General features: G+C 33.4%; 2 protein-coding genes and 1 long non-coding RNA gene across 4 annotated transcripts in view; 1 reads left to right on the forward strand and 2 right to left on the reverse strand.

Annotated features, from left to right (window-relative positions):
• The window catches only part of LOC138938911 (furin-like protease 1), a 200,801-nt gene that overhangs the window by 55,247 nt on the left and 119,046 nt on the right, over nt 1-26,508 (reverse strand). The gene's annotated exons all lie outside the window — the stretch shown is intronic.
• LOC138938940 (dynein intermediate chain 3, ciliary-like) lies at nt 2,280-10,492 on the forward strand. The gene is made up of 11 exons (XM_070306361.1): nt 2,280-2,462; nt 3,573-3,734; nt 3,916-4,016; nt 4,949-5,100; nt 6,062-6,239; nt 6,604-7,032; nt 7,384-7,666; nt 7,963-8,244; nt 8,532-8,971; nt 9,451-9,765; nt 10,174-10,492. The coding sequence occupies exons 1-11, from the start codon at nt 2,280-2,282 to the stop codon at nt 10,490-10,492; spliced, it is 2,844 nt and encodes a 947-aa protein (XP_070162462.1).
• Nucleotides 20,182-26,508, reverse strand: part of LOC138938912 (uncharacterized) — a 77,354-nt gene continuing 71,027 nt past the window's right edge. The window contains exon 3 of the long non-coding RNA XR_011447773.1: nt 20,182-21,417. This is a non-coding gene — a long non-coding RNA (uncharacterized lncRNA). The remainder of the gene's footprint in view (nt 21,418-26,508) is intronic.

Genomic DNA, 26,508 nt, shown 5'->3' on the forward strand with positions numbered 1-26,508 from the left:
CCGCTGAAAAACTACAGGTGTAGCGCGGATTAGCAAATCGATAAAACATCCGAGAAATGTACCGTGACTATCGAGTCTCTCGTATTGCAATTCGTCGATCTATTTCGGAATAGTCCGCGTTAAAACTATACTCCATTTGTGAAATTATCGTAGTAATAAAACAAATTGAGAAAATCAGACGTAAGCATGAGCTTCGTATCGATAATGTGGCACTGAAATAATATTTTTATATAATTCTCTCATAGTTGATAAAATACACTTTACTCTTTACAATATGTTGGAGATGTTTTATAATAAATATGAATTGCAAAGAGAAATATTTGCGTAAAAAAACTTTTGAGCGCTCTACGTATTCTGCGATATCAATGCTATTACATTATTTGAGAAAGTTATATCAGAAGATATACAATACAATTTTTAAGCAATTGGCCGGATTCACGTATGTTGATTCGTAAATTGTATCGATGTCAGCGATGCGGTTCATGAAACCAAAAACAATACGAATCTTCGTCTATGTTGACGATTGTTGGCCGAATATGGTTCGCGGAATCTAACAAATCGATGCCGCGGCCATTAGCTGATGAGGGCATCGTAGTTCATCGGGTTCTTCGAACCGAGATCGGAGATTACAATGTGCAGAGAGAAAATACTGGAATGAAAAGAAATGCCGGGGGTTGTCGAGAAAACAACAGGCTTTTTCAAATGCTAAATTATAGCGTGACTATTATGTCTAATAAGATATCTACGCAGTCGATATTGGGAAATCGATTGACCCAGAGAATTCATTTTTACTCTGGATGAGCACAAGAGAACAATTTTTCTATTCGTTAATCTTTTAATTCTCAATTTTTTCATTTAACTAATTTCTTAATAAAATTTTTTAATTTGTTAATTCTTAATCAGTTTATCGCTCATTATTATAAATATACATACATGTAATATTATCTCTGTATAATATATAAGTTTCATGTTACTATATGTAAAATAAAAAAATATGTAGGAATATATTATATTATATATATGCGTACATAAATTTCCCTATAATAATTATGTATTATCCAATATAAAAAGAGAGATTATTACTTTTGTCGCATCACGCGGTAAAAATGTTTCTTTTTTTTATTTTCTAGTTTAGTTTCGAAATTCTTTTTCAGCGAACCGATCAGCGTTCAATTTCGCCAGCTCATATTTTTTTCCAATGTTTGAAAACCGATATATAAAATAGATAGATTTTTCAGAATATTTTAGGGAAAAAAAGAAACTGAAGAGAGAAAATAGAAATCTCTTTCATCAAACAGATTTCGTAAGAGAAATAATTGAAAAAAATCATTAGAATTAAAACAGTTTGCAGAGATGATAAAATTTTAAGATGATTATTTTTATGTGAAATTATTAAATTTTTTTGATTTCACGTGTCATATCTCAGGTAAAAAAACGTGACAAGCATAATGTTGGACGACTTACAATTAGTCAGAGTACGGAACGTTCAAATCGTTAAGATGAAATGGTTATATCAGCCTTGCCGAGATACCAAGTATTAAAAAAGAAAGCAGAAATCTTGACTGCAATCCTTGCCGTTCGTCCAATCTTGGTCGAAACGAGAGATTCAAATAAATCGAATTAAATAAGTTTTACAGCCGAAGGAAAGCGCGATGGATGAAGATGTAAAAATTTCAATGTTTCTTTCGCTCCTAGATTGTTTCGTGTTTTATTTGAGCGAAATAATTTTTCTATCAATTTTGTTTAATAAAGATAATTATAATTAAGTTATAATCTAGAAAAAAATATTTTTACGTAACATACCGTATCTTTACATTAAAAAAGGAATATTATAATTTAGAAAGATAAGTCTTAAAGAAATAAAATTTCAAAATTAAATAAAATTGCAATTAATAAACAAGATGTCAAGTTATAAATGGATCTAACAATGAGTTATCAAAATAAAATGAAACCATCGCATAAATTTTAAAAATTTTATATATAACAGAGTTCTATTTTCTTTATTTATTATATATATTCTGCTCTTCCCAAGATACAATATGCAAACTAATGTGGAGAAAGGAAACAATAAATATCAATTGTATCGCGATCAGAAAAAAAAGCGATCGTGTGCAACTTCACGTATAAAATAAATGTAAGACTGGCATACACACGTGTGAGACTTTTTCGGAAGATTCATCGATCTCCGCATTTTAAATATCGATTTACTCTTTTCGGAAGCTTCTCGAGCACGAGTCAAAGTTGTCGGTTTAGTTCGTTGCGTCGTTGAATACAATATAATGGAGATCAAGCAGGTTTTTCTGAAAACGCGCGCCGAGTTTGGCAAGCAGTGCATCTTCGATGTACACGGCCCGAACGTGGACGTAGACATCAGGCCAGATCTCAACGCTATGGCCAATTACATTACGAGGACTCATTGCAATGCCGGCATGCAACACACCAAACAGTCTGCGTTACACGAGGTTAAAATTATGAGATATGCAATTGGTATAGATAATAAAAAATGCAATCTGTTTATGATAAATCAAAACTCTGTGATTGTCTGATGATAAAATCTGCATTTTTTTGAAAAATTGACGTATAAATATACAACACAAATAGATTACATCAAATGTGCATGCGAAAAAGATTTCACAGAAGGGCTACAATTATTCGCTTTACTTTATAAGATTATAAGTGTAAGTTATGCAATAACGGTTCTAGCGTTACAGTGTCAGATTCGATGTAAAGGGGGAACGAACTGCAGCTTGCCGCAGCCGCAGTTCGAGAACTCCACTAATGTATTCAAAAATCAGCTGCGTTTTACTTTAACGGAACTAGACGCAACTTGCGGCAAAACTGGCGTCAGGCTGACGCGCCTGACGTCGAAGCATCTGCGCGTTTCGCAGAGTCCGCTGTCTGATGCCGCAAGCGTGCAACTTTCTACGAAACTGCAACGTGAAAAGATGATGCCTCGCGTGAATTTTACGCGTGTAGCCGCTTTCCTGCTTGTTTTATTGCGAGGCAACACATGTCGAAGGCAGACATCACTCGAAGAGCAATAACAATTTTACATCTCATATTTTATGTATCAAAACGCTTGTGTGACATTTTAAAACTCTCTATCCCGTATATTTAAAATAAATTTATTAACGGCAAAACGGTCTCTATAAGATTTATTTAATAAATTCTAAAGATATAAAATTTAACTTAATTTTTATATTTATCAACGTTGTATATTTCTATTTATTTTTTTTTATTTTCTCGTATCGGATAAATAAGACTTTTTTTTTGCAAAACGATCATCTCTATACATTTCTCTCGATAACGGTTTACAAATTAATTTACGTTTTATATTTTTATTTTTATCCCTAAAATAAGTACGTATAGAAACAATGAAAATATAATCACCAGCAAATTGCAATTCAACATTCGAATTTAATATTGTATTATTTTATTATATCGTATACAATTGCATATAAAATGTAGATCAAATTGAGATCAAACTGTCTAAACTCTAAGCTTAGAAACCGATGATCAACACCGTGGAATTCTATGCTAACGTTTCAGCAATCATTCCTGTGGAATTCTAGGCTCAGACTGTCGGAACCCAGACAAAGAGCAGCGGAATGTTTCACTTCGAGGGTGGTTGGCCGAAGGAAATCAATCCAAAGGACGAGGAAGCTACAGCGAGATTCCGCAGACGAGTCGAGAAGGACGAAGATTGGGCACCGAAATTGCGCAACTTATTCCAAGTATATTGTCGTAGTGGATCGTAAATTTCTATTTCTTCACCGATAAAAATATCTTGGAAAACTGATTTAATGAAAATCGTAGATGGAGGAATAATTTTCTCGATCGATTACATACGCGATTAATACAATGTCATCTTCCTTTCAAAAAAATACGATAATCGCATTGTTTTCTTTCCCGCAGCAAATGGAACATAACATCCTTCAAAATGGCGCACTTAATATATATCAACACTACTTTGACGATATGGTTCCCACAGAATTAGTGAAACCCCGTAGTCTTAGGTAAAAATCTATAATTTCGCGCTGTATGTTATCGATATCTTATCTATCACAAGTGAACTTTATGTAGAGTTTATGTGTGTGTACCCGGGGCAAACACGAATTAAAGCTATTAATACAAAAGTGAATAATGCAGCGAGAAGTCTGAAATATTCATGTTGAAAAATTTTTGACGAAATATCGTAGTCGTGAAACGATGAGTATTAGAAAATTCAATCGTCTTTAAAGGGGAGAGAATCGTTTTTATTATCATACGATATCGGCAGCATGCTCGCAACCTCATGATCCCAGATGAACAATTTTAAAATGTATATATGCGTGGAGGACAAGAACGACTACGTTGGTTCGGCCATCAAAAGATTTAAAATTTAAACCCGGCCTGAGCCCGAAGGTATTTGAACATATGTCCGAATTCCGGAGTCGTCGTGGACGTGAATTATGCATCCTGCTGCTAAATTTACCTTCCTCCCTTTTAAACTGACCATTTTCTGCGCGCGAAAATTGCGAACTCTGAACTATTTAATTATTTACGCGAAGAGGAGCAGTGAATAAGACTTTAAAAGCTGCAAAAAAGTACTAAAATATGATATAGTATTTAAATTTAATACGAGGTTTTTAATAATTGAGAATTGAAGCATGAATTAAAAACAGAGATGGAAATATATAATACAGAAAATTTAACATCCAATATAAATTGGATTTTATTCCGTAATAATACATTTACCAAATACTATATTAATATATTATAGAATTAATATAATATATTATACAAAGTTTATTATCACACACACAATTCATAAACAATTCGTATTATTTTCGATATACTAAAATCTCATGTTTTCATATTGTTTCATATTATTATAACGATACTATGCGACAAATTGACATTTTAAAATTAGATTAAAGATAAATGGCAGCTCAAAATTTTATTTCAGAACAGTGAATGTATACGAGGATCCGCAAACGCCGATACGACCAGTGAACAATATTTCTTGGTCGCCAGACTCTGGTAGTAAAATGGTAGTCTCGTATTGCTCCTTTGGAACCGAGCCAGATTACAGTAACATTGCGTATATCTGGCAGATTGGTAAGTGGAAAAAGCGCGGAAAAGCCCTGATTACATTTAAACGCCGCGTTTAATCAGGGTTCCATAATGTCCGCGATAAGTTTCCGCCCTGAATCCGTACTAAAGTTTTTAGTAATCGTTATTTTTTATAGCGTGCAAAAAAAGTTTTTTCGCCATAAATAACCTCGTCTTAAAAAAAAAAAAAAAAAAAAAAAAGAGGGAGAGAGAAAAACGCTATTTTTCGAATTTAAAGAAATGCTTTTCTCAACCATTATTATTAATTATTCTCGTAATATAAAATTTATAAAATTTATAAAAATTATATGTCTCTTGTCGATACAATATGAGATAAATTAAAGTGTAGTATAATATTATTGTTCAGCAGAAATAAGTTGATAAATACGTTATATATAGGCCTTTTGTACCTTTTATACGAGAAACAGATGCTGCTCATTCCGACGAAAAAGTAAGGTTTTAGATTGGAAAATCCCACGCGAAATTCAATTTCATCCAATCAAATACGCGACGCCTTCCTAGTCAATTCTCTCTATACAACCTTCATTCAACTATCGATAGAACGTTGATCGATCAAACAGCAACGCATTGTTACTGATCTATTAAAATATATAACAAAAAATTCAATGTTTCCTCTATATGTTAGGAATTTTATAGGATCATCCTTTTTATATTTATAATTAATGAAATATTAACCAAACATAAATAAATCGAGCATCGAATCCGACAATATTACATTATCCTATATTAAAAATGGAGTGTAATTGTACTCTATTCAACGTTGCATCTCTAATGGTTTAAAATCACATTTTCATTTACATTTTAAACATTTTGAAAAATTACGCAAGCGTAATATTTTAACGTTTCGAAAATAACATGATGTATTTTTTTACACACGTTAGCACAAAATATCATATCGATGATCGACGATGTTATGAAATTGATTTTATAAAAAAACATTCGGCAGACAATCCTAATAAGCCCTGGATGGCATTGGAGGCTTCGTCCGCCACTGTAGTCAACGAGTTTAATCCTCGGGATCCTTCCGTACTTGCTAGCGGTCTAATGTCAGGTCAAGTTTGCAGCTGGGACATCAGAACTGGTACTTCTCCGGTCCAAATGTCTCATCGTCAATTCAGTCATAGGTAATCTCGACATGAACATGCCTGGTCTTGCGCGACATGGAAACTTCGTATTTCATAATTCAGTACTCAGAGCGTCCTGTTCTTGGTCTGGCCGAAAATGCGTTTCGACTTTGCGGTTGCGCGCGACAAGATGATGAATGAATAAAATATTGTTCCTGCCGCGCTCCTGACCTCAATTAAGTTTCATTTCGTTTTTACCCAACGTTCATCATGTCGCGCGTAATTTTTCTTTTAATGCTAAAATAAAAAACAATTCAGTTGTCCGCAAACGCAACAAGGAATAATTTAAATTTTCCTATTCACACAATCGTATAATTAATTTATGAGACATACATGTTCAATATATAATTCTTTCTTTTCGAAGGGATTTCGCGACAGTTGTAAAATGGATCGCCACTAAGAGCAATACGGAGTTCTTCTCGGGCTCTTCGGACGGCAGTGCCATGTGGTGGGACACGAGAAAGTTGCGAAGACCAACCGAAATTCTTATGTTCGATCTCCAAATGCCAAACGAGCCGAATATGGATCGGGCGATCGGTGTCGCGTCAGCTGACTATGAACCTAGTGTAGGCACAAAGTTTATGTTTGGGCTGGAGAACGGTGTCGTGATCAGCGGTTCGAAAAAAGTGAAAACTCCAGCCGAAAAACTGGCTCTCAGGTTCAACGCCCATTATGGTCCAGTTCTTTCCGTCGATCGCAGTGGTTTCAATCCAAAGATTTTTTTGACAGTCGGCGACTGCACATCTCGCGTCTGGGCGGAGGATACCAAAGACGGCAGTCTTGTATCGACGAGGTATGTTTATTTTATTTGAGACAAAACGATCGGAAAAAATATTTGAACTACAAAAATAGCAACTTCAGAATTTGGTACAAGAACCTTCATAAAAATGATGCTACCGATTGATATTTCTGTTCTATAAATTGACGCTGCATCTTGAAGATCATAGGGTTTTGAAAATAATCATTCTCGGCTAAAATTATCTTTCTAAATCGAGAGTATTGATTCTTCAAGAATCAATGTAAATAAATACAATAAAATCAACATGTATTAAAATTGTATGTCAATTAGTACAGTATATTAAACAATTAAACAATCGATAACTGATGAGCCTGAAACTTTTATAACTCAATTATTTATCCTTAGATTCATAATAGAGGATCCTGTCTGTGGTTGCTGGAACAAAACAAGACATTCAATATTTTATGTAGCGACACGTATCGGTGTATTAACTGTATGGGATCTTCTGATGAGTCTGCGCGATCCAATTTTAACGGTGAAGCTTTGCGAGCAAAAATTAACTGCAGTCGCATCACACGAAACAGGAGCTTTACTGGCCGTCGGAAATTCCGCCGGAAATGTTTACCTCGTCGAGTCGACGGAAGCATTATATACGTTCGATAAAAATGAAAGGAACGATCTCACATCGGTGAGTGATGGACAGTTTGTCTTTTCGAAAATATGTAATATCAATTTGCGAGAAATGAAACAAGCGACATGCTAGATAGACATTGGAAAATCAATAGTAATATTATGAGATATAATGTTATCCATGAGATATTATGTTCGCAATATTATTTGTAAAATAAAAATATAACAAGATTAATATACATATAAGTAATTATTAAAATACGTATTATAATAAAAAATTCTATAAAACACATTAGCTACAAAAAGCATAAAATAAACGCAATGTTCATCAGACTTTTCCGAATTTGATGCCAGTACCTGGAGAGATGTTCTCATTTCGTGAAGACAATAGATACACGGTTGAAAGAAATAAAATTGGCGAGAACTGCCATAGAGGAAGCATCAGAATCCATGTTGGTAGATCTAAAAGATAGAAAGAAGGATAAACGGCCAATAAACGATCGTGATAAACAAAAGACGCAGGAGAAATTAAAAGATCCTCGAGAGAAGAGTAGAATTATGTCAAAGAGAAAACTTAAGGATGAATTTCCCGAACTTCAGGAAGTTGAAGACAAATTCTTCGAGATTGTCAAGAAGGTATAATATCGAATTAACTGTCCAAAAATTTTGCTTTTTGTATAAATTTAATTCTGTGAAATCTTTTATCAATAACTTTTAATACATTAAAAACTTTATATATACTATAATAATATTGATCCTCATTTTTAGTTAATTAATTAAATATCTATTAAATCAATTGTTATTTGTGAACATTTTATTCACCGCCTTTTAATAAAAGAAATTATTATTAACAAATAATAATTCAAATTTTTATTTACTGCTTTATTATTTCATCTATATCACATTTTTTTCGCAATCCACAGGAAAAACAGAAATATATAGAGGACGAAGATTCAGATTTGTCATCTGTAAAACTAATACGATCCGTAAAAAAAATCACTAGTCGAAAAATCGATAAAAATTCGCATTTGATACACGAAGCAAAAGAGATGGAGACGAAAACGCCGCCTAAGAAAATATCTAGGGAAGATCGAGAAAAATATCCAAGAAAGACCGAGATTTCCGCGACGGAAACAGTACGAGACATTGAACAAAAGAAAGTAATGGCGGAAGAAGTCTTGCCTGCGTTGGCGGAAGCGATCGTAGAATCTCCTGTAAAGAAAATTAGTAAGCGAAAACGTAGAAAGAAGCTACGAAAGAAACGACCGCTTATCGCCTTCAGATTGCCGAGACCATGCAAAATAGGCGTATGCAAACCCGACATTTGCTGCCGCAGGACTACGTTCGAAAAAATAAGAATTAGGTATGGAAAGTATTTTTAAAAATGTAAAAATATTGAAAAAAACTTTTAACGTGCGCTAAAGTTCCATCATACTAATCGATTCATATATCTCAATTCCTCTTACAATTAATGAATTCTTAATTTTTATCTACAACTGAATTGCGTTTAATACATATGATGTCAGAATAACTTTCTGATAAGTATTGTACAAGGGCCTTTTATTAATTTCACATTTATTTAATAGTAATATTAAAAAAATTATTTTTTAATTATATTATATTTTCGTTGCACACATATTTTTATTCTTTGACAAAAAAATTAACACATTTCATACATTCAATGTTCGAGAAGCTGGTTGAAATTGACAGAACTTTAATAGCTTTTGAGATTTCTTGACATCGTCAAAAATCGAATGACCAATTCAATTTTTGATCCTACTATCGATTCTTTTTCAACTCTAAAATCCATGTAAAAAGCACATATTGAATCGCTAATGTTAGGCCCACAGATCGAGCAATCAAAGGCCACGAGAAATGGGACAAAATCGATGTTAGAGCGAGGACATCGATAGAAAGTAAGGAAAAAATGAGACAGAAGAGCAAAAAATCCTGGACGAAGCTGATGCGCATTTATAAGCGCAAGGATTTAATTAAAAAGTACGACAAAGAAAAAATTTCTCTTCAAGAGATGATGGCGACGCCCGAAGAACTAGCTGTTATAATGAAAGATGCGAAGAAAGCTAAAAGAGAGATCCAGGAAACCGGCAGAGCAAGGACAAAAATAAGAAAACCTGCCAAGAAAACTTGGAAAAGCCGGTTAGTTCTGGTGCTAAATTTTTCGAAATTGAGCTTCGATCGATTTGACTATATAATTTTATTTACAAAATTCCATTTCTTGGATTATGAGAGCTTTTTTTATCTCTTACTTTATTTTAAAAAATATAATTTTTTTATTTCGTACATAAACCTAATCGATGAGATTCCGAATGTAAAAAAATTATTTACACAAAACTATTTATTTCCATTATCTGTTAGTATATTAATATCGATTTGATGACAATTTCGGATCATAAGTAAACTCAAATCAATATATTTGCATGAAAATAAAACAGCTCGTCGAGATTTCAAGAGATTTTTGTAATACATTGCGTGATTTTCTCATAATTTCAAGAATATCCGCAGATCCAAATTTTTCCGATAATTTAACCACGATATTTTGCACAGCGTTGTGGTTGCAAAGAAATCTCAAGACACGTCAAGAGGATCGGAAAAGGGCGTGAGGGACAAGAAGGTCACAAGCATGCCAAAGAGTTTTCTCGTGGTGGAAAAAGCGAGAAAAGTACGTCGCGTGGCCGTCACGGTGGATCCTTGCGTTCCTTGGGAACCACCCTCGCTTATGAAGGATCTGCAGATATTCCTCGCAGGTCCTCTGCCGGAATCGACCGAGAAGAAGGAGAGACCGGGCATAATTGATTCGGAGAAAATCGAGATTTCTCGCAGTGGACTTTATCCACGGATTTCCGACTTCCATTCTGCCGAATGATGTTGCGTTATCCACGTAGCGTTTCTATCCTCTATTTAACATCAACGTCGCTTTCCTTGAGAAGCGTGAATATTTTTTTTCCTTTTTTTTTAATATATAAAAAATATCGATACTATTGCATAATGAAAAATGTGTTCGCTTTTTCGTCTTTATTATAGTTTTCATTTATATATTTTGTGATAAATGTACTCTGCATAAAAGTTGTAAATATTCAATCCAAATTGTATACTTGATGTAATACAAATATTTAATATCAAATAATCGTATTTATTGTTAAATATATAATAACGATACAAATTTATTGTTATACTAGTTTTAGCAGTAAATATTTACGCGCGTATTATACAATATTTTGTCGTCGAATCCGGATTGAACACTTCGCATTGTCTTCTTTTAAATAAATCACATCGATAGAATGCCTCGATCTTCCGTGAATTCACGTGAGAAACCGACTTAATCCCATTCACACAAGGCTACACGGTGATTCGTATTATCGTGAATCGAAAGGGAAATCCTCCTGGGTATTTAGGGATCCGGGATGATAAATTCGCGACAGGAAGAGCTAACATTCGAAGCTCAATTCCGGTCCGCAGATCGGATAGCAGAGCAAGACGACATTTCCCGACAGTATGTAGGACACAACGTCCACCTCGACTTCCGCCATCCCAACAAGATCCTATTCTCGTACACACATATACATGTACAACGAGAACAATGTATGCAAAAGGCATTTTTCGCACGGCGAGAAGTTAGCGAATCGCGACTCCTTCAACCGATAATGTTCTTATTGCGGAACTTTGGTACGCTTCAACATAAGTTGAAATGAAAGTTTTCTCTCGCGCGCGATTTCAGTTCCGTCAAAGAGAAACCGGCGATTCAAAAAGAGATACTTATATAAGCAAGCTGTGTACTTCTCGTTAATCCACGAGTTCTTTGACGCATTCAAAAGCGCGCGCTTTCTTAGCAAAAGTTTATATAGATCACATTGCCTCTCTTTCTTCAAACTTCTTTATTATACAACGAATCTTTTCACAATTTCTTATCGTAGTATCGTCTTCATAGAAATAAAGACTACAACTCGAGAAATAGCTGACATCTGGAAAAAAATTTTTTTTAAATTTTATCAGTTAACTCGGACAAAAGTAATGCCCAGAAGATTCTCTGATATTCGCAAAAAATAATTAATTCTATTTGGTACGTTTTTACGTATTTTTCCGTGACTCGTAGTACATAACGAGCTGAACATGATCGTAACCCGAATCATTTCTGAATATTTCCAAGCGTTTAATTTTAACTATGCGATATCATTTAATGACCATCACAAATATTATCATAAACATTATATTATTAAATTTCATATTAATTAAAATTATGAAAAATCATTCAATTGCAAAATATAAATTAATTAATATTGAGCTTAAAGGTTCTTATTTAACTCAATTTTCTATTATGAATAAACCGTATCTTTCAGAGAGAGAGAGAGAGAGAATATTTACATTTTACGAGTATTTCACGATCTCTATATTGTATATATAATACAATCCTCGGATAATACAACAAATACGTTACATCGTATAAATTAAATTTGCATAAAACGGAAATAATTTTCTCTCAAAAATTTCTTCGTACAAATAATTATTGCTTGGTATCATCGCAACTTACGCGAAGCTGGAATTTACAAATCAGAGATCTTCTGGAGATCTTAAGAGCGGCGCGAATAAGATGCAGCTTGATAGAAATATTTCAGCATGCTATCGCGGCAAATGCCGCATATTGCGACGAATTATTCACGTTGCAATTTCCAAGGGAAATCCCTGTGGCACACAAGCGATGCCCGACGTGACGCCAATCGGACATCCCTATTTGTCGTCGAAGGGACAGAAATTCCGCAAAGGATGTTGCATAGAAAAATCGCGAATAAGAATCGGTAAATGTGCGAACTTCGAGCCGCGAAATCCCTGGCGAAGTTCCAAGTCGTCGCACATGGATGGATTCAGCCGCTTCCTGCGACATAGTCTTATACTGATAATGTCACACTATACGATTATACAATATTATAGATATACATTCAGTTACATTAATGTTGCGCATCAACGGTTCATTTAAGGAAAAAGCTTTAAAATAGAAGCAGAAAAATAATTATAATTATTTTGCGTGGTGTTTTCGTGAAAAAAAAAAAAAAAATAAAATAAAGATAATATTTTATTAATAATGAAAAAAAATAGCGAGACGCTTCTCTCTAACTCTGAAATCGTTTTTTAAAAAGATCAATTGGTATATTATTATTCGCACTTTCAAATCTAAAGATTGTTAATGACAAATGCAATTATTATTATGTATGCACTTTTACATCCAATGCAATTCAAACACACGCATTTGCATAATCATCACGTGGTATGATCGTAAATTATTGGGCATTTCGATTTAATAACACATTAATTAATCATGAGGTACGTTTCCGATACTATTACGATACTATTACATTCTAATTATCGAGATAATAGAGTTGCTTTAATAGCATAATTTATATCGGGCATAAGATCATAAATTATATTTAAACCGACAGAATGAATAGATTTCATTATTCTAATAATTTTTAATATCAATATGATATTAACACATAATAAAACCAAAATAACGTTAAAATTTGAAGACATATGTAATTGTGGTTACGGTTAAATTTTAATTTGATTTTAATATATTCTTAGCGGATCTCGAATAAAAATTATGCACAAGTTTCAAATATCTTGAAAAATATAGATAAAATTATAGATTATATACAAGTACAATTCCCACAAACGCAATTTAAATTGCAACTGTAAAATTGCTACCTTGCAGAATTAATTTCTCGATAATGGCATTATTGAGACTCAATAAAATATTGCTCGTATTTTGGAATTCTTCGGTGGCTTATCAGTTTCCGATAATATGCACGAATGATCGTCTATAGGGGCTTTTTCATCCTCTAATTATTGCTCTCGGACGCGTGTAAAATTAAACACCCGCTACCGTGGTAGAATTTATCAAACCGCAATAAATAATGAGCGCGCCTAATGCCAGTAACAAATGTACACCCGTTAAATCAGCTTCTAGGATTAATTGGGAAATCGGCCGATGTAACTCGTGGGTAGTATCGTTTTGGTCTGCGGCCAATGCAGGATAGATAGAACGAAATAATCGATTATTTTAATATAGCAGCACTGTATGTGTTACCAACTCCGTCGGGATTTAAAACAATTGCATTGTAACTGGGTTTACCAGGCGTATGGATGAACCGACGAGCACGAGAGTGAACGAACAAGCAAGTAGATGTATTTTGTAAGAATGAAAATGTTTACATTGGAATAGATTAAAATAATAAATTAAAATAAATGCATGTGTAAATGAAATAATAAATTAATCTAATTCTGAAGAAAAAAAAAAAAAAAATCTGTGATAAGACTTTAATAAGATCTATTAGAGAGTAATAAAAAACACTTGTTTTTTTGGACATGTATACACTCCTATATTCTGGTAGTGTATAATTATTTTTCGCAATCAATCTGTGATTCCCTCTTGAGAATTCAATACAGGAAATTAAAACATTTCAAAACTCTAATAAGAGAGAGAGAGAGAGAAAAAATGCCCTCAAAAAATAAATGAATCACAAGATTTATTAATTAAAAGACAAAACAAAATAATATTTCAAGAATCACGATCTCAGATATTCTAAAAGTTGCAATTCCAAAAATTTTCGATTTTTTTAAGTCTAAGAATTTGAATTACAAAAATCTAAAACCTCGAAAATGAATAAAATATCAAATGAATATAATTAAATAACAATTAAAGCTCTAAACATTACAATTTTAAATACTTTAATCTTATTATTATATGTTATCCGATGTTATCTTAACTATTTTATTTCCGCTTAGTTTCATTAAAGAGAAACGGGGAGCGTATATAACATTAAGTAAAAGTCGGAGCTGGCTTTGTTAAGATTATCTGATTGCCAGCGGCAATAGCCTTTAATTCGTTAATGTCACTCAGCAATCAACCCGATTTAGCTACTGCTTTTGCTGGCTAACTTAAAACAGTGAAAATTTATTATACAGACAAAAGAGATACGAGTATCCGGATGACATGAATATAATTGCATTGGAAGCAACTATCCATAAGAGTTCAAATTCAGTAAATTTTATTCGCGTTCTATCAATTTATAATCACAAATAATAGATTAATCAAAACTACTTTCTATCAACATTCGCTATAATTTATTTAAAAATAATATGTAGCAAAACTTTTTAATGGGAAGAACAAAGAAACTGTGTGAGAAACTAGTTCAAAAATATTTGCCAAGAGTTCTCGAATAAATACGAAACCTCAATTTTAATTTTCATATCTAATCAACATTTCACACATAGAAAAGTCAAAGTTTCAACAAGAACGATATGCAGATAGTTTACTTTTCGTAGTATCGTACGAAAGCTCCAACGAGTGCTATAATCGATTTTAAATCGATGTCGAGCGTCATACTTGAACTTAATGACACAACGCTTCTTCTTCCACGTAGACACACAATTTGCATAATATCCTGTGCGGAATTTTTCATCGTTCACGGCATGTTTATAGGTCCAAGTGATTCACTTAAGCAAAATACTTGGGTCAGCACTTAGAATAATTTTCCCCGACAGGTATGGGAAAGAGCGGGGATGGGATAAATGCGCCGCGTAATGTCCTTCTTGCACGATCACGTCGCTAAAAGATCAGCATACTAGCAAAATGATCTCTTTTTTTTTTTTTTTTTTTTTTTTAGGGAAGCTTGTTTTACGTGGCAAACGAGCCATCTGCAAGCTTATTCTCTAATTTTTGACGTAGATGTTATAAAACAACGCATGCATTGTTTTAATCGTAATTATGTAAAAAAATATGTTATAGTTGTAAAAGTTACAAAATAGGCTAATATTGAGATTTCATATCGTAGTATAGGAAATTATAACTGCTTTCACAGACTAAATTTTGCGTATCGACGTAAATAATAAGTTTGAGGAATTTAATTAGTAAACTCACATTAAAAGAGAAATGTAATTAATTTAATTTAATATCGAAATGGTTATTCTATAATTGTATATTTAATTACATAATAACTTATGTTAGTTAGCAATTTATTTATGTAACATGTTTGTGATATGTAATTTGATATTACTACTAAATTATGCAATATTTCTTTAAATAAGAGCCAAAGGTTGATGCGTCTTTGTAATTTGCATAAAAGGCATGTGCTCGTTTTGCGCAAAAGCTGTTATATTTCGGAAATTATGTAAATTGTGCACAGAGAGGCATGGTGAACGTTAAGACCTGGAACGCGACGTATGGCGTTAATATAAAATCGATTATGGTTTGCCCGGTATTTCTGGTGATATCGTAGAAAGCATCACAGGTGGAAAAAAGTGGCATCCGCGATATCATTTCCGCGATATGCAAGTTCCTGTAGTTTCATACATACACCAGTTGTTTTCTTGCCGATGCGCGATTAGATCCGAATTTCACCAGAGTTAATCTCATGTCATGATAAAGAAAAATGTACGAAAGTCGCTTTTTATGTGGGATTAATTTAGCGAGAAATTCATATAACATACAAATAAAGTACCGATGAGTGCAGAATTCCGAGAAAATGTTGCAATAATATTGGACTAGCACGCTTGTTAACAATCTATCGTTTATTCAGTAATGGTAGCATTAGCGACTATCGTGCAACGATCGCCGCCGACCTTTTTCATCGATTAATGCGAATGCATTTTGCACTGGAACTAATGGCATTCAATATTATCGCTCGTATTCGCGGTAAATCGCAATTATCGTCGCGCGAGATAGATTTTGATATGTAAATAAATTTCACTGCGAAGGATAATTTTCTTATCATTTGTATCAACACTTACCTTTTTTTTTTCGGCTTCTATTACCCTCATTTTCATAATGGAAATTAATGACAAAATAATTTTTCTCAATTTTTTATTTCTTAATTATATTTATAAGCAGATTTCTGGTTTTTACTGTAATAAATGTAACTAACTGAAATAAAGACATATAAACAATTGTTTTATTATAATTTTATAATATATGTCATTTTTTAAATAATTTTAGTCATACTTTATTACATTGTTTCTTATGGTATCACACGATTATCGAAAGAAGCGACGAAAAAATATTTTTCTATATGAAATATGTTTGTCGAATATCTTTGCAGCCGTTCCTAAGAATCGGGAATGACCCGATCGAACACGCGGATCGGAACAAAAGAGATGGAGTAATGAGATTTTGAGGATTGCCCGAAAAATTCTATGCCGTGACAGCCGTGAGATTTATTGTCGGTGACAATGAGAGTCCGACAATGTTCCCGGCTGCACCGTGAAAAGGAAATTCCACGAAAAGTACAAAACTGGAACGCGAAGATAGGTAATTAAAAAGTCGATTTCGATTATCATTCTCGCCGACATTGTGGAAGAGTTGATAAGGAATGCCAACGTCCTCGAAAGAAACTGACATAAAAAGAGAGTCCGAGAGAGCGATAGGATACGAATGAAATGGAAAACAGAAATTTCCTTTTATTCTGTCTTAAAAGATGAAATAAATAGAATTTCATATTTCTGTCAAATATATGTCAGAAATTATTATTTAAAGATATTCCTCTCTCTTTCTTAGCAATTAAAAATAATTAAAGACTCATTTTTTAAGCATTTAAAGCGAAGAAGTTGATTTGACAGAGATGTAAGCGATAAGTTTCAGTTATGTACGATTGACATAATAAATGATTTATGTAACGAACGATAGTAGGCGAGAGATGCGGCAAGATATGTGCATTTAAATTGCAAATTCTGGATTCGCAATTATACGGGCGGCAAATCGGAACTTAAAATTGTTACGCTGAATGTCCCAAGCGTCGTGCATATCCTATCAATGAGAGATTCACTCTGACGCATCCGAAATCAATCTTAAATCTCCCGGAACGAGATTGTGTGGATATTCGTTGGGCGTCATTTGCCTGATCCGCAAAAATATCGCTCATGTAGAATCAGATTTCATTCCCGTAGACGTTCTATCAGATTCAGCTCGCTCGCAGTGCCAATTGAATGAAACGCGATTTCGACTCGCGCCAATGGTAACAAATCGACTGGTCATCTTTTCTTCTCTTCTATATATTTCTCTCTCTCTCTCTCTCTCTTTTTTTTTTCTTTTAATATGTCGAGCGAATCAATCGCACAACAGTGTGTGTCGAGCGACACGCGACAACCGAATTCACAAGGTAAGCAATTTCGGAGATCATAGTTGTTGCAACATCGCTCGGATGGTACACATATATATCCGATGTCGCTTCACCTCGTGTTAAAACGCCGGTCAACTATGTATGTTGAAACGAAGCGGACATAAAAGCTTGCAGAACTATGCAACAGGGTCCAAGTTATCGATACGCGATTATCCAGATTATGAAATTCGCGATAATTGCAGCGATGCGAATCGAATATAACGCGAACGCTAGTCGGTTTATTGCGGAATGAATTCTTTAATCCGTTTACTTTTAACGGATTGTAGATGTTTCGCATGATGCGATAACCGTAATTCGTAATAATTGATATATATAATATATTATATGATACATGTATACCACGTCAATTTAAAGTTTTATAAACAGTTGAAAGAAATATACGTTGAATTTTTAAATGTTGAATTATATAAAAATTTATTTTGATATTTTTGAACAATGCAATAATCCAAAGTATATCGTATTAATATTCCGCTGAGATACACAATGCTACCGACGTTCTTGCAATTTTTTGTAAGCGAAGTAATATTATTTCCATAGAGAATAAAGATCTGTCTGTACATAGTCGTGATATATAGACTGTCCTTCGTAAGTACGAAGGAATTTTCGTAATCGATTATTCGTACAAAATTAAAGAGCTTGGCAACTCTTGGCAGAGTCTGAAATTAAACTACTGCTGAAATAATGTCCAAGTCTGTATTAAAGTTGAAGCTAACTGAAAAATTCACCTTTTGTTCCGCATCGGGCTTCTGGGTACCCTCATAAATTTTCGTATTATTACGTTCTCGTTTTTACAATAAACAACAACACAATAGAGGATCTTAACTTTATAAAAAATCGATCGGCCAAGAAATAAAAGTTTGTCATCATCTCGCTCATCTAATAACGCACGTTTAGGGGAATCGTTAAAAAAAATATACGAAGTTGACGAACTAAAAGCGAAGATGTGTCGAATACGGAAGGGTAAATTGAATAAACTCTCCGTCGAGTCTTAAGCGAGGGACAACGTTTATCGTTCGCTTCGACGTAGACGGAATTGAGAAGAAGGGCATTTGACACGGCCCTTGTCACACTTGCGAGACAAGATGAGCAAAGTGTCTTTCCTTTCCGAGTACGGTGGACGTTCCACGTAAAGTGTCGCCCTTTCTCTTAGAACGATGTCGTTTCGGACACACTTCCACGTGACAGACAGTGCGCAAGAACCACTTGTCAACCCCGACGCACGGCTCCCGCACCTATATGTATTCTAAAGCACATGAAAAATGCAATCTGGTGTACAGCGAAACATCGAAATCCCTCGGAAACTGCCTGAGCTCAGACGCGGTTCATTGAAAATTTACAAGAAACGTACCTTCGTGGAAGAACAGCACGCGCTCTTAATTCATGAATATGAATAAAAGAAGCGAGAAAGGTGAAAGAAAGAAATCGTCGAAATCAACAAAGAGCATTGTGTGTAAAAATATATAAAAAAATCTTACGTTATCGCTACTTACACTAATATTTCTTCGCCAGGCTTTATTTCAGTTAAGGCTCGCATTTACTTTTTAATTTTCATCTCCGCGCGCGACTAGCAAGGTAAATAAACTGACTACGATACATCGGTAAGCAACTATAATTCAAGTGCAGCTCGCGATGAAAAATCGCGCGAACTACGTGGAGTCCGTGACTAGCATGTGGTGGATCCCGTTCCTTGCCTTCATCGACTATAAAACGACCATACATCCTTGTCAGCGACATATTCACTTTAGTCAAGACCGGGATCTTGCCGCTGACAATGCTTTATGGAGCCGTGCAAAGCGCAACGCTGCTGCTACCGCGCCGTGAACGAACGTCGTCGTCGCCGTCGTAGTCGGCTCTTTGTTCGTGCCGAACACCGTAAACACGCGGCCGTAAAACCGGCCTAGGATTTACGAGAGCGAGGGTGTATGCCGGAGGGCGCGAGCCGGCAATCGTCGTTTTCTCTCGATATTGCTCAACGTCTGCATCTACTTTCGTTCTCGCGCTACGCACCCCAATGATCTATTTACATGCCAAACAGGGTATCACTAAGATAACGATACGAAACGCGCGATTTTTCAATGCCTGTAGCCTTGACAAAATATAGTATTCGCTTTGAGTAATGCGAAAAGACACACTCGCGATTGCTTCTATTTATGGATTTTTTTATCATAGGGTGCAGCTCTTTTTCCGAAGGAAAATATTGAGCAATTGATACTCGTGAATTATAAATCTAAAAATTTTTATGTGCCACATTTTAAAATCGCAAGTAGATAATAAGATAATATTTATATCCCTCATTCCTTTAAAGTACGTCTTGAGAGAATTCTTAATTAAATAAAAACAATATAAATATATATAAAGTATACATTTCACGAAAAAGTAAATTGCACAATGTATTTAGCCATTTCATGATAACAAGCTTCATTGCAATTTGTAATTAAACGCATTGTCGCGAGAGAAGAGACAGAGTTTCTAGCTGCAGATCGAAATGACCAACTTTATGCGGCTTCGTTTATACCCTGAGAACGACCGTATTGTTAGAAATCGCCATTTATTTGCGCGATGCTACTATATATATATATAACTATCTTAATATAATTTCATAAATAGTGCCGAGCAAGAGTGCATTGCGTGCTATGTCTACTCCAGGGAAACATTTTTTTATAAAAGCAAAAGCATATTTCTGGCAACTTTGACTTTCTAAAAAGCTTTAGCTTTTTCTTTGCATCTTCTTTTATTCGGTACAAATATTTAGCGATACTGTTGCAACGATAATTCTTCATAAAGTAGTGTCGTAAATAACACACACACACACGACATTTAAACATTTAAAAGAATTACTTTTATATAAATAAAAAATAAAAGTCTCTTATAAGATTTTTCGTAACAAGTGCGCTAATTAATATATCTATTTAAAAGCTATTTAAAAAAATTTCTAAATTATTATTTATGGAGTATAAAATAAAATTGTGATATGTATTTACATAAAATGGATACGCTTTCTTGATAAGCTTGGTTAGTCACACTTGGTGTGGCTTACATTTTGGATAGCAAATTGCAGTTTATAATTTTAAGCACGTGCGCAGAATTGGTGACAGTACACAAAGTCCACTTAAATTAAAGTAAAAATGCATGTTAAAATTCAACTCTGCGCGTAATAGCCAAAATTTCCATACAAGATAAAAAGAGGATCATTTTTTATTACGCGCGTAATCGATAATTAACTTTTCATTAAGTGTACCGATAATAAGCCTTAAACGATTCCTATAAATAATTTAGCCATTGTTCTTGTTTGTCGCTTAAAAATTATTTATATAGATTATCTCTCTTTTCGATCAATTATATAACGTTCATTAAAAATAGGGCGCCGTTTCATATCGGAATATTTTTCGATGGAATTAAATAAATTATTCCACTTTTTTTAATTGCTCTCTCTTTTTTTTTCTTTTTTTTTAAGATTCGAAGATCGTTGCAAAGATTTCATCTGCAAACTCCAGTTACGTAAATCGAATACTTGCAATATAAAAGACAAGTTTGACTGCCGGAAGTCTTTTATCCCACTTACTTCTTGACGATTCGGTTCAATTGTAACATGTTCTTCATATTACCTATAAGATTCAAAACCCACCTGCAACATAAAAAGAAAATAGAACTTCAGTAAATATGTCGAATGCCGTATGAAACAAAAAATAAGCGTTCGATAATAATTTCGATAATACGATATTCTGACACATTACTTTGTTAAAGAATGATGACGTTTAAAAAAAAAAATTATTTTCTTATAATCGCATATTTTAAATACGATAGTGAAGGCTCGTGTAATTAGTGCATTATTATTGCACATTATTTTAAATGCGACGGCATTTTAAAAAAAAAACGAGGTGAAAATTCTTAAATAAAATATCGAATTTTTATAAAATTAATCGACTCGATAGCAATATCCTGTCTGCTATTAGTTAAATGCCAGTCTATTTCGATATTATCGAAAATCTATTACAATAAATTGATATTTCCAGAATTTTCTCCTCTTTCGCGAAAAGAGTCTTATTTTTACATATTAGGTTTCATCATGATGTATTTTTTGTTACAATTAATTTGCCATGATATATATTTGTCCGCAACAAAAAAATAAAAAATTTGAATTAAACACACTAAGATCCCTTTTGCCTTTTAATTCTTGAGTTTTCAGTATGCATTCAGTTGTTACATCAATTAAACATCAATACTGTGATGCGGCGTTGCGTAATGTATGTTCATTAAATATTCAACAAGGATCTTTTAATGACTGTAAAAGCCAGAGCACTTTGTACTTCAATCCTCAAGATAAATATCTTTTTAAAATACGCGGCTTTTTTTAAATATGCCGACATATTTTTTCTCCACTTCCATCTTTACATTTCTTTTTTAAAGAAGGCCTGTATTTCCCCTCGCAGCGATAGTGCACTGACAGTTCACGACTAAACGTTATTGTTTTACAAAAGCTGCATGTTTACCTGCACTTTACATTAAACGTGCTCGGGCAAATATTATCCTGCTTTGAATATTTATGGGGACGAAAAGACCTCTACCGATTTTATTCGCATCGCGTTTGAAAAGGGCGTCGTCCCCATGGAATATTTTGTGCGTATATTTCATAATACTATATATTTAGTATTCTGTTTATATTCGTCAATGCAATATGTAAAAAATTATTCTTATTTTCATGTTCTCGATTATTTTTCAATGCTATAATATATTCGCGCTGTTAAAATATTTTTATTAATGCATATTTTACTCTACAATACTCTACATAAATTTTAATTGCATATCACGAAATAAAAGTAAAAAAGTTATAATAAAATATCAAATAATGAATATACGCTTATGAAATACTGAATACAGTTTACGCTGTTTTCATTATTATGCTGATTATGTATTATGCAAAATTGCCGCGCACATTTCTAATTAGAAGTTGCAATATCAATCAATCGTACAACACAAACAAACTTGTTTGCGATTTAATTCATAATATAACATTTTGCTCAAAAGCGGTATGGTAAAATCCAAATAAATTTGCTCTGCATACAAATCGGTATTAAATAAGCATACCCGTCGATTTGGAAGAATAAACATGATCATGTTTCGCGGATAGACTAACTTCGAAATGATATCAAGCAATAACGCTCGAATTAATAAATAATAATCAACGGAGCAGAATATGACAGGTAAGTAGAAACTCACGTTCGACAATTTATTGAATAGATAATTTTGGGATTTGCGTACGAGTTATTACGTTCTCATTAGCGTCCTGCGCAAACTGCTCGGCGCCCGCGTTTGACTGATTAACAATCGTCGATGTCGTAGCCATTGGCAATGGTTGTGATTAGTCGCGACTCATTTCCATAACGACGATGGCGCACATATACGGACGAGTCAAACCGATCTTTGTGTTCCGGCATCGCTTCGATTACCGTTCGGGCGTGATAATTTAATCCATCTGCGTGTAATTAGCCGCATAATCGTGGCTAAACAAATAATATCGTTCAAAGGCAAATAAAATCTCCGATTCAGAACAGGCCTAGGCGATAATCGTCCCTCGCGAAAGGGGGTGAATTGAAAACGCCAGATACGTTGCCGTAAATTATGCGGACGCAGATGTAGTTCGTTGATTTAATCGAACCGAGATAATCAGATTGTCAGTTTATTTGTTAAACAGAATAACCTGTGTCTGCTATTTGCGATGACCACGAATAACGTGCGATGATCACGAAATTCCTGAATAGAACAGATCCATTGTGTTAGGTAACTAAATGACAAAGTTAAAATTGACAAAAGTAAAATTATTTGCGTATTAAATTAATAATTAAACATAATATCGACAATATTTTTTTCACTCCTTTCAGTGTTTCTTTGCGTAAATCTATTATAAGAAATTTTTATTGCGATAATTTTATTTTATTTATTATTCCGTAAACAATATTAATTAAAGGCTTCAAACTATATTAATCGAAATAACAGTATATAAGATCATGTTTCGTTATTATAAATAATATTTCGAATAAATTATCCTAATGTTTTTTTTCTTCATTAAACACTAGAAATATATTATTTTGTTATGAGATAAATTTATGTATTTTTTGTTATAATTATTTTTTTACTATACTATGTGACATGATTCATCATTTATTTAAAATAAAAAAAAAATCTACGTGCAATACATATATGTTATATGATTTTGTATTAATAAAATCATGGAAAGTATAGCTATGGAAGCTCTCTCGTTGACAAAATTACACATTGGTCCTTCACAAAATGATACTACACCAGGATCCGTTCGGTTAATTTTGGCCCATGAAATTTCACGGGATTCCAACTCAAACAAACTTTGACACGGGAGTCCCATTTCACGCACAGTCATAACGCTATATTACCCGCCTATCCAAAAGTAATAACGCCAACGTCGAAATTTTGTTACTGCAACGCATCGCAGAGACCGCGTTATTCAATAAATCGCATCAACCTGTTCCTCTAAATGTATAATTCATATTGATAATTCTCTGAATTACTAATTATTTACAAATTTCTTTCGCAGCTCTTAACGGCATAATTTAATATAATGCGAAATTAATATTTGCCAATAATTTAATATTTTGTTTGCCAATAATTTAATATTTTGTTTGAAGAACATGTACTGCATTAATGCACTTTATATGTCAAAGAATGCGCAATCTCTCTGTATGCGATATATAAATATGTGATATAGCTGAAATATATTCTAATTTACAGCGATTTCAATTTTACTCCGTATTTTCTAGATATACGGAATATTAAAAATTGCAATATAAAGATTTACAATGTACAATTACAAATGTGATTAATTTCATAAGCTAGAAATAAATCAAAATTATTATAGAAATTTTAACAATTAAATAAATTATTAAATAAATAAAAATTCCTTATTTTTTATATTTCGCCATTATATTAGCGATTAATCGATAGCGTTATATCGTGCATTAAATCGTATTGTACTATCACACTGTGTCGTATTACGTTTACGAAACGGCGTATCAAATTGCGCGAAAATTAAACGCGATCTCTCTGACAAAGGGAGAAATGCCACATGGCGGATACACACGTGCAACAATCACCGCGCGCTTGTGTTACAAGTCGCGTGCAGAAGTAAAAGCCGAACTCGCCAACACCATCTTCGTCAGATGCTTGCTTCCATTTGGCGTACCTCCATTGTTCTTATACCACCCGTTACAATACGTCACAGGGCAAATTTGCAGTAGGCTGAATGCTAGGGTGTGGATATCCCAACCCGTAACGGTAGCAGGGATACGACAGTAATAAAAATACGAAGGGTGCCCTTCCGACCTTCTTCCATCCCTGTGCTTTTTTATTCCGCCCTTTCGTTAATTTCGCCAAATGGGAAAAAGCCCAGAAAACTAAATCGCTTGTGTAATGGATATATATTGGTATATATATGGTATATACACATATATGGGTATTTGTTCATTTATATCATTTAATGATAAAATTTGTATTTTCTTGTAAGATAATTCAAACAAGAATCGAAATAAAGTTTAAATTGTGTCAACATAATAATACTAAGAAAAATAACATCTTTTTGCATATAACTTATATTTTTTCATATATTAATTATTTATTTCTATTAAGTTTAGCTATTAATTATTCATTTTTCTATTTCTAGCATTTAGTTTCTCTTTCAAGTCTTCGATTACTTTTTTTTTTTTTTTTTTTTTTTTCCTGGAACGATTCATTTATTGCAAGTCCAAGAGCGTTCCCTTATCGATAAAGTGCTCAATTTTTAACTATCGTAACTAAGTCGATAATTGACTCATCGATAATTACTCTCCAGTATGATATAGTTCAATTCAAATTTATAACATCATGATAATTAAAATAAATGATGGCAAAGTATGAAGTCCTTTCCAAATATTTCATCTGATTTTTGCAAATGAAAATTACAAACTTAGCTCTTTAATTATAACTCTTAATTGTAGAACTTTCTATCACGTTTCTACTTCTTGGATAATTTAGACTCCCTAGACAACGTTAAAATTACCCGTTTGAAAGGATATGCCGCTGAAAAACTATAATTCACGTTCGAGAATTTTTGTAACATTTTATTACATTTTTACCAAGCAGTTTTCGCTGCTTTAATAAATGCTTCGACGTTTTCCCGTTTTTTTTATTTTTCCTGAATATTTTAAGCCGCAGGTTAATCAGAAACCGCAGGTCCGTCTTGTAATTTATATTTACACAATTGAACATTTCTGTAACTTTAGCGTTTTAAGCGTCTCGAATTTATTATTAATTATTGCTGTTTTTATTATTCTTATCTGCAAAAATTATGATGACGAGTATTTTCGCGCGTGTGTATATATATATATATAATATATATATATATATATATACACATAAAATATATATATATATATATATATATTTTATGTTTTTTCTCTACCAGGGATATATTTCTTTAGGGATCTTTTCTCCCTTTATGTGCGGTCTAAATTAAGGACAAATCTAATAAATTCCACTACGTTAATCATAACATCAATCATCCTTCTTCCACCCACAATTGTAATATAAAATATTGGGATTACGAGAGTGAGCAAGAAAATCGTCGTAACAGGCTTTAAGAGGGTTGCTTTTATCCCAAAAACTTGTCTAAGCGAGGTGATTTAATGGGAATAGCTGCTCCTTTCTTCCA

Source organism: Polyergus mexicanus, unplaced genomic scaffold (assembly GCF_030449975.1).
Source record: "Polyergus mexicanus isolate NDT 795.1 unplaced genomic scaffold, iyPolMexi1.0 SCAF_13, whole genome shotgun sequence".
NCBI classification, from domain to species: Eukaryota; Metazoa; Arthropoda; class Insecta; order Hymenoptera; family Formicidae; genus Polyergus; species Polyergus mexicanus.